The following is a 14,005-nucleotide window of genomic DNA, read 5'->3' as shown; positions in this document are numbered from 1 at the left end:
CTGAGCTTGAGCTCGGTTGTTTGGGAGTCTTACCCTGGTAGATCGGAAGGGTAATGGAGAGACCCAGTGGTTGGTTTTGTCTTTAGAAAACTCACAGTCCATTATTCCGATGAATTCTCTGTCCTCTACTGACAAGGCTACTTTATCGTCGTCCTTGGTTGTGTGAAAGACTGATCTTCCCAAGTTGTCGATATGCAGAGAAGAAGCGATGTCAGGTAGCTGTATTGTGTCTGGAGACTTCTCTATCACTCCATAGTGATGAGGGCATGGCTTTAAGCAGGTTGTGCGCCCATCTCCATGCACATAAGTCTTGAAGGAATCCATTTCTGATCGATCAGCGCACACATTTCCTATGACAACCCATCCCAAGTCCAGTCTCTGGGCGTATGGTGCATAGTCAGGCCCATTACACTGTTATCGCACCTTGTGTACCCTTAGATTGTCTCTGCCGAGCAGGAGTAGAATCTCTGCGTTATTGTCCAGAGGTGGGATAACACTAGCGAGGTGTCTTAGGTGTGGTTGATGAAATGCAACTTCTGGGGTAGGAATTTCATTCCTGTGGCTGGGTATTTGGTCACATTTAACGAGCGTTGGTAGAGGTATTTCAGTCTTCCCATTGATAGGAGAAGCAATGAATCCCTGGGCTCTTCTGCCGCTAGTCTCTATGCGACCCGAGCAGGTTTTCAAGGTGTAGGCTTCTGATGGTCCATTAATTCCGAAGGCTTCAAAGAATTTGGTTCCTGCTAGGGACCGGTTGCTTTGGTCATCTATGATGGCATATACCTTCATTGCCTTTTCTGGATGTCCCTCGGGATAAACCTTGATGAGGCATATTCGGGCACAACATTGCTGTGTTTGGCCCTCTCCACATACCTCTGAGCATGAGCAGGAGATGGCTGTGGTGGTGTCAGTCTGATTCTTGGACTCACCGCCATGACTTGGAGTGGGAGCGGTGGTGACTGCAGCCGGTGTGTCTCTGGTTAGCTGGTTTGGGTGCATGGCTGAAATGTGTTTTTCGCTATGACACTCCTCACACTTGACGATGGATTCACAGTCCTTGGCCATGTGCTCAAGTGATGCGCAGCATTTGAAACAGATTCCAAGCTCTGTGAGGACTTTCTTGCGCTCCTGTAGGGTTTTGGATCTAAACCCTCTGCACTTGTTCAGTGAGTGCGGTTTTTTATGGATGGGGCATTCTTGATTGAAAGACCTATCTCGTGATGAGATGTACTGTTTATCTGTGGGCGTTGCAGGTGATGGTAGCTCAGTCTTCCTGACACTCAGTGTTCTTAATGTCTCTGCGTTTGTGTATGGCACCTTCATACCTTGATGATGATGATGTTGCAGCTGCCGAAGTGTTGAACTCTAGGAAGTCGAGGCTGGGGTCGTTCCTCACCTGCTCGTCGATGAACTTGCAGAAGTGAATAAATGGGGGAAAGGTGACGTCATGCACTCTTTTGTACCTTGAGACTGACGTTGCCCATTTCTCCTGCAGACTGTATGGCAGCTTCACCACGATTGGGTTCACTCCATGGGCTGTATCCAGATAGCATAGCCCAGACAGACGATGATCTCTTTTGGCGAGCTCCAGCTCCATGAGCAGATCACTTAGGTCTTGAAGCTTGTGGACTTCTTTAAGGTTGATCTTTGGGATGTCCTGCAGTCTCTTGAATAGGGCTTTCTCTATTGCTTCTGTGCTGCCAAAGGTGCGTTCCAGTCTCTGCCATGCAGCAGCGAGACCTGCTTCTGCTTGTCCCACATAGACGGTTCTGAGGCTCTTGATACGGTTTGTAGAGCCTGGGCCCAACCACTTGATCAGGAGGTCGAGCTCCTGTTCTGCAGTGAAGTTGAGATTGGCGATGGCTGCCTTGAAAGTTGCTTTCCAGGCCCTGTAGCTCTCTGCACGATCATCAAATTTTGTGAGACTAGTGTTGATTAGCTCTCTGCTCACCATGAACCTGGCAAATTCAGACATGTCTGATTTCTCACCGCTTGTTGCCACGACGACTCGTGATGCCCCTGGGGCGTATGGGCTGCCTGGCGTGAATGGATAAGATGTTCCCGGGTAGAATGAAGTTGCTGCAGGGTTGAGCTGTGATTTAGCCTCTGTAGATTCTGATGACCGCTGCTTGAGCTGTGGAAGTGGGTCAGGAAACACTTGGTTGCCATCTTGCCGTGGTGACTGTGTTTGAGAAGGCACCTCTTGGTGACTGTTATGAATTTGCTCAGGAGCTTTAGGTGGTACTGGTACTGATAGAGGTAAGTTGGAGGTTTCGGTGTTGTCGTCTTGGACGGCACTGCAAACCGGGGTTGCTATGTTGAGGAGAGCCATAAAATGAAATACTTAATTAACCTCTGGACATAGAGCATTGTGGGAAATATGTCGATTTGCCTTACATAATTCAGCTCTCAGATCATACACGACACAGATATAAAGATGGCCGCCATTTCCTGTTATCCACACCTTGCTTGGAATGCAAGGAATGTCCAGATGTAAGAAGATACCATATAAGGGAAGACCCCGGGTCAATCTAGAAGACATCACAGACCAAACCATCAGCATGGATGCACCAGATGACGTCCCTCCCATCATCATGGTTTCATCCACTGAAGTCAGACGCAGCCATCAACAGCAACACGGATCTCCCCATTGGCTAGCCCATGAACTGTCCCACTAAATGGGCATATCTGAACTTGTGTACGCCCCTAGCCTATATCAAGAGGATGCATGCTCTTCTCTGTCTGTTTGGTGCCATCTTTACTGTGACCAAGAAGAGATTTCATATCCAACTGTGTCTGGTGTGAATTCTTTTATGCATGCTCTTGGTCCATACCAATTCGGCCAGGCAGTAGGCAGCTAGTGATCTCTGGCTAAGAGTTCACCTTAACAGCTACAGGCAACTGATTCAGTACATAGTCTCTTGTGCGATCAACTGGATTGTCTGCTTCCAGTGGTGGCGAGTGAGCTGGATCAGGACCTTGGATCAATGCTTGCTCAAGTAGTCTCACTTTAGCTAGCGCAACTTCCTCTTCCATCTGTGACCGAAGAATCTTTATCCGAGCCTCCGCTTCTGCCCTTTTGGCTTCTGCTTTAGCGGCTTCTGCTTTTGCAAGGGCTTCTGCTTCTACTTCTCTTTCTGTGAAGGAACGTCTCACCTTGGATTCCTCTGCTCTTATGCGGGCCTCTAGTATCCTGTCGCTCAGGGCTGAGCTTCTTGAGGATGATGACCCGGATGACCGAGAGGAACGTCTAGATGAGGTTGATCGGTGTGATCTCGTTTCTTGCTGGTGAGAGATACGGTGTTCGGCCTTGTCTATAGCATCTTGTACCTTGGCATCTCTTTCCTTGTCCACCTCTTCTGCCTTGCTCAGGTCTGAAAGAGCTTCATCAATTTTAGAGTCTTTTAGAAAGGTAATGTACCTTGTTGACAGTCTCTTGTATCTTTCATGAGCAGTGTTCAGCCGTTCCATAGCGGCTAGTAAGCATGCGGCATCACCTGATGAGGATTCAAGTCTTGACATGTAATAGGTGACTCGTTCCCACTGTTCTTCCAGGTGTTCACATAGCTCATCTTTCATAGTGTGATAGTTTTCAGTGGCCTTTATCGTGGGTTTGGAAAAGCGCTTCGGTCGGACAACTTGGTCTGCTGAAAGCGTGGGCTCTGCCTCCTGGGCTTCATAGTGGACAGTATCAGATTGTATTTGCTCTGTTTCAGCAGTGGGGAACTGTCCAAGGTCTTTTTCGGCCATTTTGATTTAAGGTGTACTGTCTCTTTAAGAAACTTGACTTTTGAATAGGGGTCCGAAAATCGTTGTGCAGCTCTGCGAGGACTCCCTGATGAGATTCCCAAGGTGTCTTTAGCAAAACTTGGGGTTCACAATCCAGTAATATGCAGTAATGAGGTGTAATGTACTGCAAGTCTATAGAAGGGGTATGGCAAGAGGGAAACAGCAGGTGCATAAACTGTCCATTTACAATGCAAGCAGAGGTGATGGAGGACGTGTCAGATGGCAGAGCTTCCCCTTAGGCTTGTCCAGGCATGCACTGTGCAGGCAGACTAGTGCACAAGGCTTGTTGCTAGGCAGATTACAAGGGAAGTTACAGGGTTCTTAGGGATCTGTAGCCGGGGTATTGAGCTCTTAAGCAGTCTTCTGACTGTTCTGTCCCCACTTAAAGGTGATTGAAGGCGCGTAGCTGTGAGATGTTGTGAGAATCTTACCTTCGTTTTTCCTATAGGTGGGGCAGACAGGACAAGAGCGCTCCAGAATTAAACATGCACATGCTGAGATGAAACAATGGTGATTTATTTTCTCCAAAGGTTAAGGACATGCAGGAGCACAGCGGTCCAAGTACCTGGCATTGTGGTTCTCTTGTGATGCTTGTTTTTGGAGTCACTAAGGTCAGAAGACTTTGCTTCTAGCAGCTCCAATAAGGGATGTGATTCTCACAAAACTCTGGCTGGAACTGAATATGCCAGGAAGTGATGTAAGAGGATCAGCAGACACTCCCATGGGCTGGACAAAAGAAACAGAGGAGCCGAAAGGTCTGACCAGTAGATGGCAGCAGAGACAAGCATGAAAAATATTAAATAACAGTTTTAACTAAAACAAATAGAAACAGCACACTAGATACACTTCTCCTAGGAGCTTTATGGTTTATGTCTCGTCCGTATAACATGTTATGGATCTACAGTAAAGTCATGCTTTAGTCATTTGCTGATTAGTAAGAAACTGTAGTGACATTTTTGTATATTTTATTTTTGCTACGAATAGTATTAGTTAACCGTCATCTGCCTCTAACACCTGTGCTGGGATGGGAACTGCGCTGGGATGGGAACTGCGCTGGGATGGGAACTGCGCTGGGATGGGAGCTGCGCTGGGATGGGAGCTGCATTGAGATGGGAGCTGCGCTGGGATGGGAGCTGCGCTGGGATGGGAGCTGAGCTGGGATGGGAGCTGCGCTGAGATGGGAGCTGCGCTGGGATGGGAGCTGAGCTGGGATGGGAGCTACATTAGGATGGGAGCTGTGATGGGATAGGAGCTGCGCTGGGATAGGAGCTGCGGTGGGATGGGAGCTGAGCTGGGATGGGAGCTGCGCTGAGCTGGGAGTTGAGCTGGGATAAGAGCTGCGCTGGGATGGGAGCTACGCTGGGATGGGAGATGCGCTGGGATGGGAGCTGCACTAGGATGAGAGCTGCGCTGGGATGGGAGCTGCGCTGGGATGGGAGCTGCGCTGGGATGGGAGCTGCGCTGGGATGGGAGCTGAGCTGGGATGGGAGCTGCACTGGGATGGGAGCTGCGCTGGGATGGGAGCTGCACTGGGATGGGAGCTGCGCTGGGATGGGAGCTGCGCTGGGATGGGAGCTGCGCTGGGATGGGAGCTGAGCTGGGATGGGAGCTATGTTGGGATGGGAGCTGCACTGGGATGGGAGCTGCGCTGGGATTGGACCTGCGCTGGGATGGGAGCTGCGCTGGGATGGGAGCTGAGCTGGGATGGGAGCTGAGCTTGGATGGGAGCTGCGCTGAGATGGGAGCTGCGCTGGGATTGGAGCTGTGCTGGGATGAGAGCTGTGCTGGGATGGGAGATACGCTGGGATGGGAGCTGCGCTGGGATGGGAGCTGAGCTGAGACGGGAGCTGCGCTGAGATGGGAGCGGCGCTGAGACGGGAGCTGCGCTGGGTCGGGAGCTGGGCTGCGACGGGAGCTGCGCTGGGACGGGAGCTGCGCTGGGACGGGAGCTGAGCTGGGACGGGAGCTGAGCTGGGACGGGAGCTGAGCTGGGATGGGAGCTGCGCTGGGATGGGAGCTGCGCTGAGATGGGAGCTGTGCTGGGATCTGGACTGTGCAGGGATGGGTGCTACGCTGGGATGGGAGCTGAACTGGGATGGGAGCTGCACTGGGATCGGGGCTGCGCTGGGATTGGAGCTGCGCTTGGATGGGAGCTGCGGTGAGATGGGAGCTACGCTGGGATCAGGGCTGCTCTGGGATGGGAGCTACACTGGGATGGCAGCTGTGCTGGGATCGGAGATGTATAAGTATAAGAATGGGACCTAGGACTGAACCCTGTGGATCCCAACAGTAAGAGGATGGGACCCAGGACTGAACCCTGAGGAACCCCGACAGTAAGAGGAGGAGACCTAGGACTGAGCGCTGAGGAACCACAACAGTAAGAGGAGGGTACCTAGGACTGAACCCTGAGGAACCCTGACAGTATAATTAGGGGACCTAGGACTGAACCCTGAGGAACCCTATATGAAACTACGGATAAAAGCGCAGAATAGGGTCTTACTACGCAGAGAGAGTGAAGAGATCAAGGCAAATAACCTCACCTATTAGGGTTGTGCCAGTCACAACTCCTAATTGCTCCTTAGAAATGGCGGCTGCTGCAGCCCCGGGTGTGTAGAAATCAATGCCAGAGTAGAGAAACCGGCGTATGCCACACTGTCACCAGAAAGTCCAGATGTTGATTCATTTAAAGTTCTTTTATTTAAGTCAACGCATTTCAGAGAGCTCAGTCTCCTTCATCAAGACTTTCAAGAAACAATCAACCTTTATTTTTTTTCTTGGATGTCCTGATGAAGGAGACTGAGCTCTCTGAAATGCGTTGACTTAAATAAAAAAACTTTAAATTAATCAGCATCAGGACTTTCTGGTGACAAGACAGCATACACGTGGTTTCTCTACTCTGGCATTGATTCCCTGAGGGACTCTGACAGTAACAGGAGGGGACCTAGGACTGAACCCTAAGGAACTCCGAAAAGAGGAGAGGACCTAGGACTGAACTCTGAGGAACCCTAACAGTAAATGGAGAGGACCTAGGACTGACCCTAGGGAACCCTGACAATAAGAGGAGGGGACCTAGGACTGAACCCTAAGGAACTCCATGAGAGGAGGGGACCTAGGACTGAACCCTGAGGAACCCTAACAGTAAGAGGATTGGACCTAGGACTGAACTCTAAGGAACCCTGACATTAATAGAGGACCTTGGACTGAACTATGAGGAACGCTGACAGTAACAAGAGGGAACCTAGGACTGAACCCTGAGGAACCCCAACAATAAGAGGAGGGGACCTAGGTGTGACGCCCTGGGCAAGCCAGGGGTCACAGGTCATCACACCACCACACCCTACACCCCAGTTAGGCACATACAGCTAACCCAAAATCCTTGTTGCCTTCCTCCAGAGGCTGATGTTCACACCAGGGGGTGGGCCAGGCGATTGGCTCCGCCCACCGAGGAGTTTACAGCTCTGGAGGCGGGAAGAACCAGGCAGAACAGCTAGAGAAGTAGAAGGAGGAAGGAGTCAGCTCAGGGGGAGCTTGAGTGAGGAGCTAAGTGAAGGAGTAAACAGTGAAGTGTAAAGAGAGTGAAAAGTGACAGAAGTAAAGCCTGAAGTTGGTCCGGCTGTGTGCCAGGACAGTGTCAGCAAGGTCAGCAGACGGCGGTGATTGTCTGGAGGGGTGACTGCTCGGAGGTTGCTGGAAGGACCGCGGACGGGTAGTGGCCCGGCGGTCTGGAGCAGTATACGAAGAACAGTCAGCACCAGGGCAGGGGCCTCTCGGACCCCGGCAAGGCTAGGAGTCGCCGTAAATTTGCCAAATCCGTCAGTGAAGGGGACGTCTGTCTCCAAACAACCAAGTCCCGATTGAAGGCAACAGTCCAACCATTGAGGAGAGACACCGCCACCGCCAGGGCACCAGTTTCTCAGGGCCAGCGCCTGCAGGCAAGAGAGAAGTGGGGCTCCTCCGGCTTATATCCAGGCCGGGGAGTGGGGTAACCGATGGGAATCCATCGCTACCAACAACCGTATCTAGGTGCAAGGAAAAGGGACATCACCATCACCTACTGGGGAAAGCAAGTGCAGCCGTCCGTGGGAACCGTCTTTCCAGCCGTGTGTTTTACCGAAAACTGTGTCAACGTCTCAGGCTGAGTGAGTACCACAGTGCCGCAAGGCACAGCGCTGCCCCCGCGTCCCTGCGCCCACCAAGCCCTGCATCTCCCACCTCATCACTGGGCCCTGGGATCACTAACCCCTACCCACGGAGGGGCAACCCAACAACTGGCTGCTCCACATCATCACTCCCGGGATCCCCATACAGAGCAGCGGTGGTGTCAACAAATCACCACAACCGTGGGTGGCGTCACAGACAATAGACTATATCCCAAAACCCAATCCCCTTTCACTCACAGGCGAGGAGCGCCGCTCGAGACCCCCGGGATCCGGCCCACTACTCGAGCCACCATTGAGCAGCAGCGGCCGGACCCGAGCAGAGGGGTGAGCGCAGTTCCTGGAAAGCACGACTGCCGAGATGTCCGCTCCAGCTAATAACAGCGAGACCCCCGCGCCCGGCACGGTGACGTGGTTGAGGGACGGGACCGGACCGTCCCGCTGAGTACTCGTCTGCAGGCCGATATGCAACTCCTCCTGGAGGAGTGGGAGACCGACATGGCGGACGTGGTAGCTGCTATGCGGAGACGTGAGGCAGAAGAGGATTTGGAGGAGCGGGTAAGCGACCCACGTCCCTGTATTCCTGAGGGATCGGCCATTGGAGCTGAGGGGCCCGGCCGGCTTTCGCTCACCCTGCCTCTCTCCCCGCTACCCATGATAGCTGCTGCCGCCCCGCCATTAGGCCCGCTACCTGCCCACCCGGTAGCGATACCCTGCCCAGCCGCTCCGGCGGACCAGCCGTCCGCAGACGTCCGGGACGTCACTGAAGTACACCAGGGGGAGCCGCTAGGATCGCGGCCCCTTAACAGCATGGTGCCAGAAGTTCCGGCAGTGACTGTGCCAGACCCCGAGTCCGGGACTGTGGCCTGGATGAAGACCCGGGTGATGCAATTCCATCAGCGTCAGCATGATCAGATCTTCTGGATGATGAAGCAGTGGACCAACGAGGTGGAGGAGCTGCTTACAACTGCCCCGATGTACGGAAGATGAATGGATGTAGCAGAACCGACTGGTGACCCACGTCCCTATGTCCTACCAGGACCGGCCGCTACGGCTGAGGGGCCCGGCCTAGTCTCGGCCTATGCATCACCCTTGCCGTTACTTATGGGGCGCCTCAGTATAAGCTCGCCTAATCTGCTGCTCCGTGCTACCGCAGAAGGGTCTGAAATGCTGGATGCTGGAGGCCAGGAGGCTGCGATAGCTGGCGGCAACCCGCCTGACGCAGGAACAAGAGATGACGACTCCTGCCCCAGCCCCGGGTCCGCTGTTGAGTTTGAAGAGGCAAGCGAGCGTTCCCGCTATGTAGGAGACCCTGTGGTTGTCCATACCCCGCGCACCGGTGGAAATGGGTACCGGGTGCCCCTGTCACAGCAGGCATGTCAGTGCATGTTTGATATGCTGGTGGCAGAGGATGGGTCCGCCTCAGCAGAAGAATATGAGTAGGGCAGCGGATGCCCGCTGCAGGAGTCCCCGTTGGGACCACCACTGAGTTTAAGTTTGAAAGTTAAAAACTGAAAATGAAGTAATCAACTGATGGAGTAACCTGATTTACCGTGATTGAGAGAAAACCGGCCGTTGCCGGCACCGTTGTCCCCAAGGGGACCGTTTAAAAAGGTTTGCATGAGGAACTGCTCATGGACAAGCCCGTGAACTTACAGGGCAACCACAAACGTTAGTGGCTTGTAAATAAGTTGTTTACCGTTACCGTTTCCGCATTGCCGCCTCCGGAGAGGCAGGTTGGAGGGAGGGCCCTCAGCAGAGCAGGCTGGGGCCCAGCCACCAAAGGAACCGGTGGCTACCCTCTGGAGGGGAAGGACAGATCCCGCTCGGGTAACTGGTGCTGGACTTGGGTCAAGGGGTGCTGCCTGGGTTTTAGGGGCAGCATCAGGGCCAGGTTGCTTGGGTGGGAGAGAGCGGAAACCGTAACCGTAAACCGTTTTGCAACGTTTAAGAAATGTGCCTCCCGTGATGGGAAGATGTTATAAAATGTAAAAATGTTACCGTTTACCTTTTTATGCTTTACAGAAAATAAAACCGGTGTTGGACGGGCAGCCCGCGGACGGTCTGCATTTTGCTAAGGGGGAATGTGACGCCCTGGGCAAGCCAGGGGTCACAGGTCATCACACCACCACACCCTACACCCCAGTTAGGCACATACAGCTAACCCAAAATCCTTGTTGCCTTCCTCCAGAGGCTGATGTTCACACCAGGGGGTGGGCCAGGCGGTGGGCTCCGCCCACCGAGGAGTTCACAGCTCTGGAGGCGGGAAGAACCAGGCAGAACAGCTAGAGAAGTAGAAGGAGGAAGGAGTCAGCTCAGGGGGAGCTTGAGTGAGGAGCTAAGTGAAGGAGTAAACAGTGAAGTGTAAAGAGAGTGAAAAGTGACAGAAGTAAAGCCTGAAGTTGGTCCGGCTTTGTGCCAGGACAGTGTCAGCAAGGTCAGCAGACGGCGGTGATTGTCTGGAGGGGTGACTGCTCGGAGGTTGCTGGAAGGACCGCGGACGGGTAGTGGCCCGGCGGTCTGGAGCAGTATACGAAGAACAGTCAGCACCAGGGCAGGGGCCTCTCGGACCCCGGCAAGGCTAGGAGTCGCCGTAAATTTGCCAAATCCGTCAGTGAAGGGGACGTCTGTCTCCAAACAACAAAGTCCCGATTGAAGGCAACAGTCCAACCATTGAGGAGAGACACCGCCACCGCCAGGGCACCAGTTTCTCAAGGCCAGTGCCTGCGGGCAAGAGAGAAGTGGGGCTCCTCCGGCTTATATCCAGGCCGGGGAGTGGGGTAACTGGTGGGAATCCATCGCTACCAACAACCGTATCTAGGTGCAAGGAAAAGGGACATCACCGTCACCTACTGGGGAAAGCAAGTGCAGCCGTCCGTGGGAACCGTCTTTCCAGCCGTGTGTTTTACCGAAAACTGTGTCAACGTCTCAGGCTGAGTGAGTACCACAGTGCCGCAAGGCACAGCGCTGCCCCGCGTCCCTGCGCCCACCAAGCCCTGCATCTCCCACCTCATCACTGGGCCCTGGGATCACTAACCCCTACCCACGGAGGGGCAACCCAACAACTGGCTGCTCCACATCATCACTCCCGGGATCCCCATACAGAGCAGCGGTGGTGTCAACAAATCACCACAACCGTGGGTGGCGTCACGGACAATAGACTATATCCCAAAACCCAATCCCCTTTCACTCACGGGCGAGGAGCGCCGCTCGAGACCCCCGGGATCTGGCCCACCGCTCGAGCCACCACTGAGCAGCAGCGGCCGGACCCGAGCAGAGGGGTGAGCGCAGTGCTGACACCCTCCTCCCCGCCCGCGACATAGGACTAAACCCTAAGGAACCCGAACAGAAGAGGGGACCTAAGACTGAGCTCTGAGGAACCCTGACAGCAAGAGGAGGGGATCTAGGACTGAACTCTGAGGAACCCTAAAAATAAGAGGAAGGGACCTAGTACTGAACCCTAAGGATTCCTGACAATATAAGGAGGCGACCTAGTACTGAACCCTAAGGAATCCTGCCAGTAAGAGGAGAGGACCTGGGACTGACCCTGAAGAACCTTGACAGTATAAAGAGGGGAACTAGGACTGAGCCCTGAGGAACCCCAACAGTAAGAGGAGGGGACCTGGGACTAAACCCTGATGAACCCTGACAGTAAGAGGAAGGAACCAAGTACTGAACCCTGAGGAATCCTGACAGTATAAGGAGGGAACCTAGGACAGAACACTGAGGAAGTAAAAAAAGCAAGAGAAGTAGACCTAGGACTGAGCCCTGAGGAACCCCAACAGTAAGAAGAGGAGACCTAGGACGGAACCCTGAGAAACCCCAACAGTAATAGTAGGGGTCCTATAACTGAACTCTGAAGAAACCTGACACTAAGAGGAGGAGACCTAGGTCCGAACCCTGAGGAACCCTGACACTAAAAGGAAAAAGAGCCAGCTGATGATCCATTGAAAGAGAGGTCAGAGAAGTTGGAGGAGAACCAGGAGAGAGAGAGAGGTGTCAGTGAGCCTGATAGAGTGGACCAAAATGAGGAGGATCTAGTGATCCATAATTTCAGATACTGCAGAAGTCGAGGAGAATCAGCCGGGAGCAGGGATCATTCGATTTAGCAGTTAGCAGATCATTAGAGACTTTAGTTATGGCAGTTTCTGTAGACTGATAGAGTGGAAACCGGATTGTTAAGAGTCAAGAAGAGAATTATCTGAGAGTCAGTGGATTAGAGGAGAGTGCAGCAAGTGCTCCAGGAGTTTACAGATGAGGGAGATTAGAGACCGGTCTGTAGTCAGCAGCGCAGTTCTGGTCCAGGGATAGTGTTTTAGGAAAGGGTTAATGATGGTGTATGTGTGACCTAGGAGGGAAAGATAGGGAAAGAAAGAGAGAGATTACATACTGTAATAAGGTGAGTAATGACACCCGGGAAGAAGGAGGAGGAGATGTGAGGGAAGAGGGTCACTGGTAGTAAGGAGAGAAGAAGCGAGGAGCCGGGCACCCTCCTCTTCTGTCACCGGTTCAAAGATGGAAGGTGAGCATGAGGTGCGATGGGGAAGGGGATCCAAGAGGGGATTCGGTGAAAATGTCTTGACAGAGGTGCTTGATTTTTTCTTGGAAACAAGGGGCAGATTGCTAGCCCTGAGATTGGTGGCGGGGCCTGTACTCTACGGCTCACGAGGAAAGGTTTTGAAGAGTTATTTTGGATTGTTGCATAGAAACCCAAGAAACAATGTCAGGATGGTGCTTTTTTTAGCCATTTTTATTCAGCTTTCTAGGTTATCATATGGTAAAATGTTTGGTGTCATTGAAAAATACAACTTGTCCTGTAAAAACACAAAAAAGCCCTCACACAACAATGTGAACAGTACAGGAAAAAAGAAGGGGAGGAAAGATTTCCATGCCAGGAAAGGGTTAAATGTGATCCTGTCTATGATGATAATGTGATGTCTGCCAAGAAGTGATTTCGACAGAACAGTGAAGGATCCGTCTATTAATCAGCTCAGTGAATGGAGTCAGGGCTTTCAGATTACACATTCCTCTAGAAGAGGCCACTGTGACTCCTACGAAGACCTCCAATCTGTTGACTCACAAGTCTAATATCAGGACATGCAATGTCACCGCACCCTTCACATGACAACCACTGATGACCACATTTTTAAGTTCACCCTTCCTTTTACCCATGTCGTTTCCTATCCCGTAGCTGAATGTGATGGACATACTGTATGTACTGACTGTATGACGGTGTCCGAAACATGACGATTACTTACAACCTCACTACAATGCCCTAAAAATGACAACCACTGATGAGCACATAACGTAAGATTTACGTGAAGGCCCTGGTGCTTAAATGGACACCTCTGTAATTAGAAAGTTGTGTCGTACATTGCCCCATGTTCAGCATGTTCAGATTTTACACTTTTCTTTTGGAGGACTTACCTGTGTGACGGTGGTGGAGGAGAATATGGAGCGTTGGTACTCCCAGCCCTGATCACAGCTCTGCAGCAAGGACCTGTTCACCATCATCCCCTGAGACGTGTTCAGATGCGGCTGGGGCTCGGAGAACATCTGACAGGAGCTGAAGGAGCCATCATCTTCTTGAGGGATGTTGAGGAGCAGAAGGTCTTCCTGGCTGAGGTTTCCTGGGTTCCTGTGGTCGGGGATGCTGCAGTGGTGGGGTGGCACGGCTGAGATGAAGATGTGCAGTAAGAAGTGAAGAGGAAGGATGACTCTTGGAAGACAGAGGATGATAAGGGAAAGGATTTGGAATTTCCCAAAAACTCCAACTTCCGACAGGACATCTTCAAAGTGCATTCTGGAGATTGTGAAGACGACGTCTGGATGACCGTGAATGGCTAAAGAAGGAAGCTTGGGCTCCGTATTATAACCCTGGATAATGGCTGGGCTACTATTTGCTGTGGACCGTCTCCTGCCGCCAGTGATTCCTAATGATGAGACTCATGGGACTGTCATCTAATTACACAGAATGGATATTCTTCATTGTTCCTGGTACATGCCCCACCATGACTGATGTTATCAAGCAGTGACAACGTCAATGCTCATCAGATCCT

General features: G+C 52.3%; 1 protein-coding gene across 1 annotated transcript in view; it reads right to left on the bottom strand.

Annotated features, from left to right (window-relative positions):
* Positions 1-13,748, bottom strand: part of LOC142295858 (solute carrier family 22 member 7-like) — a 217,004-nt gene extending 203,256 nt beyond the window's left edge. Inside the window, exon 1 of the mRNA XM_075338946.1 lies at positions 13,374-13,748. Coding sequence (XP_075195061.1) covers positions 13,374-13,748 — 375 coding nt within the window. The remainder of the gene's footprint in view (positions 1-13,373) is intronic.
* Positions 13,749-14,005: the final 257 nt, after the last annotated feature.

This window comes from Anomaloglossus baeobatrachus, chromosome 3, assembly GCF_048569485.1.
Source record: "Anomaloglossus baeobatrachus isolate aAnoBae1 chromosome 3, aAnoBae1.hap1, whole genome shotgun sequence".
NCBI classification, from domain to species: domain Eukaryota; kingdom Metazoa; phylum Chordata; class Amphibia; order Anura; family Aromobatidae; genus Anomaloglossus; species Anomaloglossus baeobatrachus.
The sequence above is the reverse complement of the archived record's forward strand: the minus strand, read 5'-3'. Positions and strand labels throughout refer to the sequence as shown.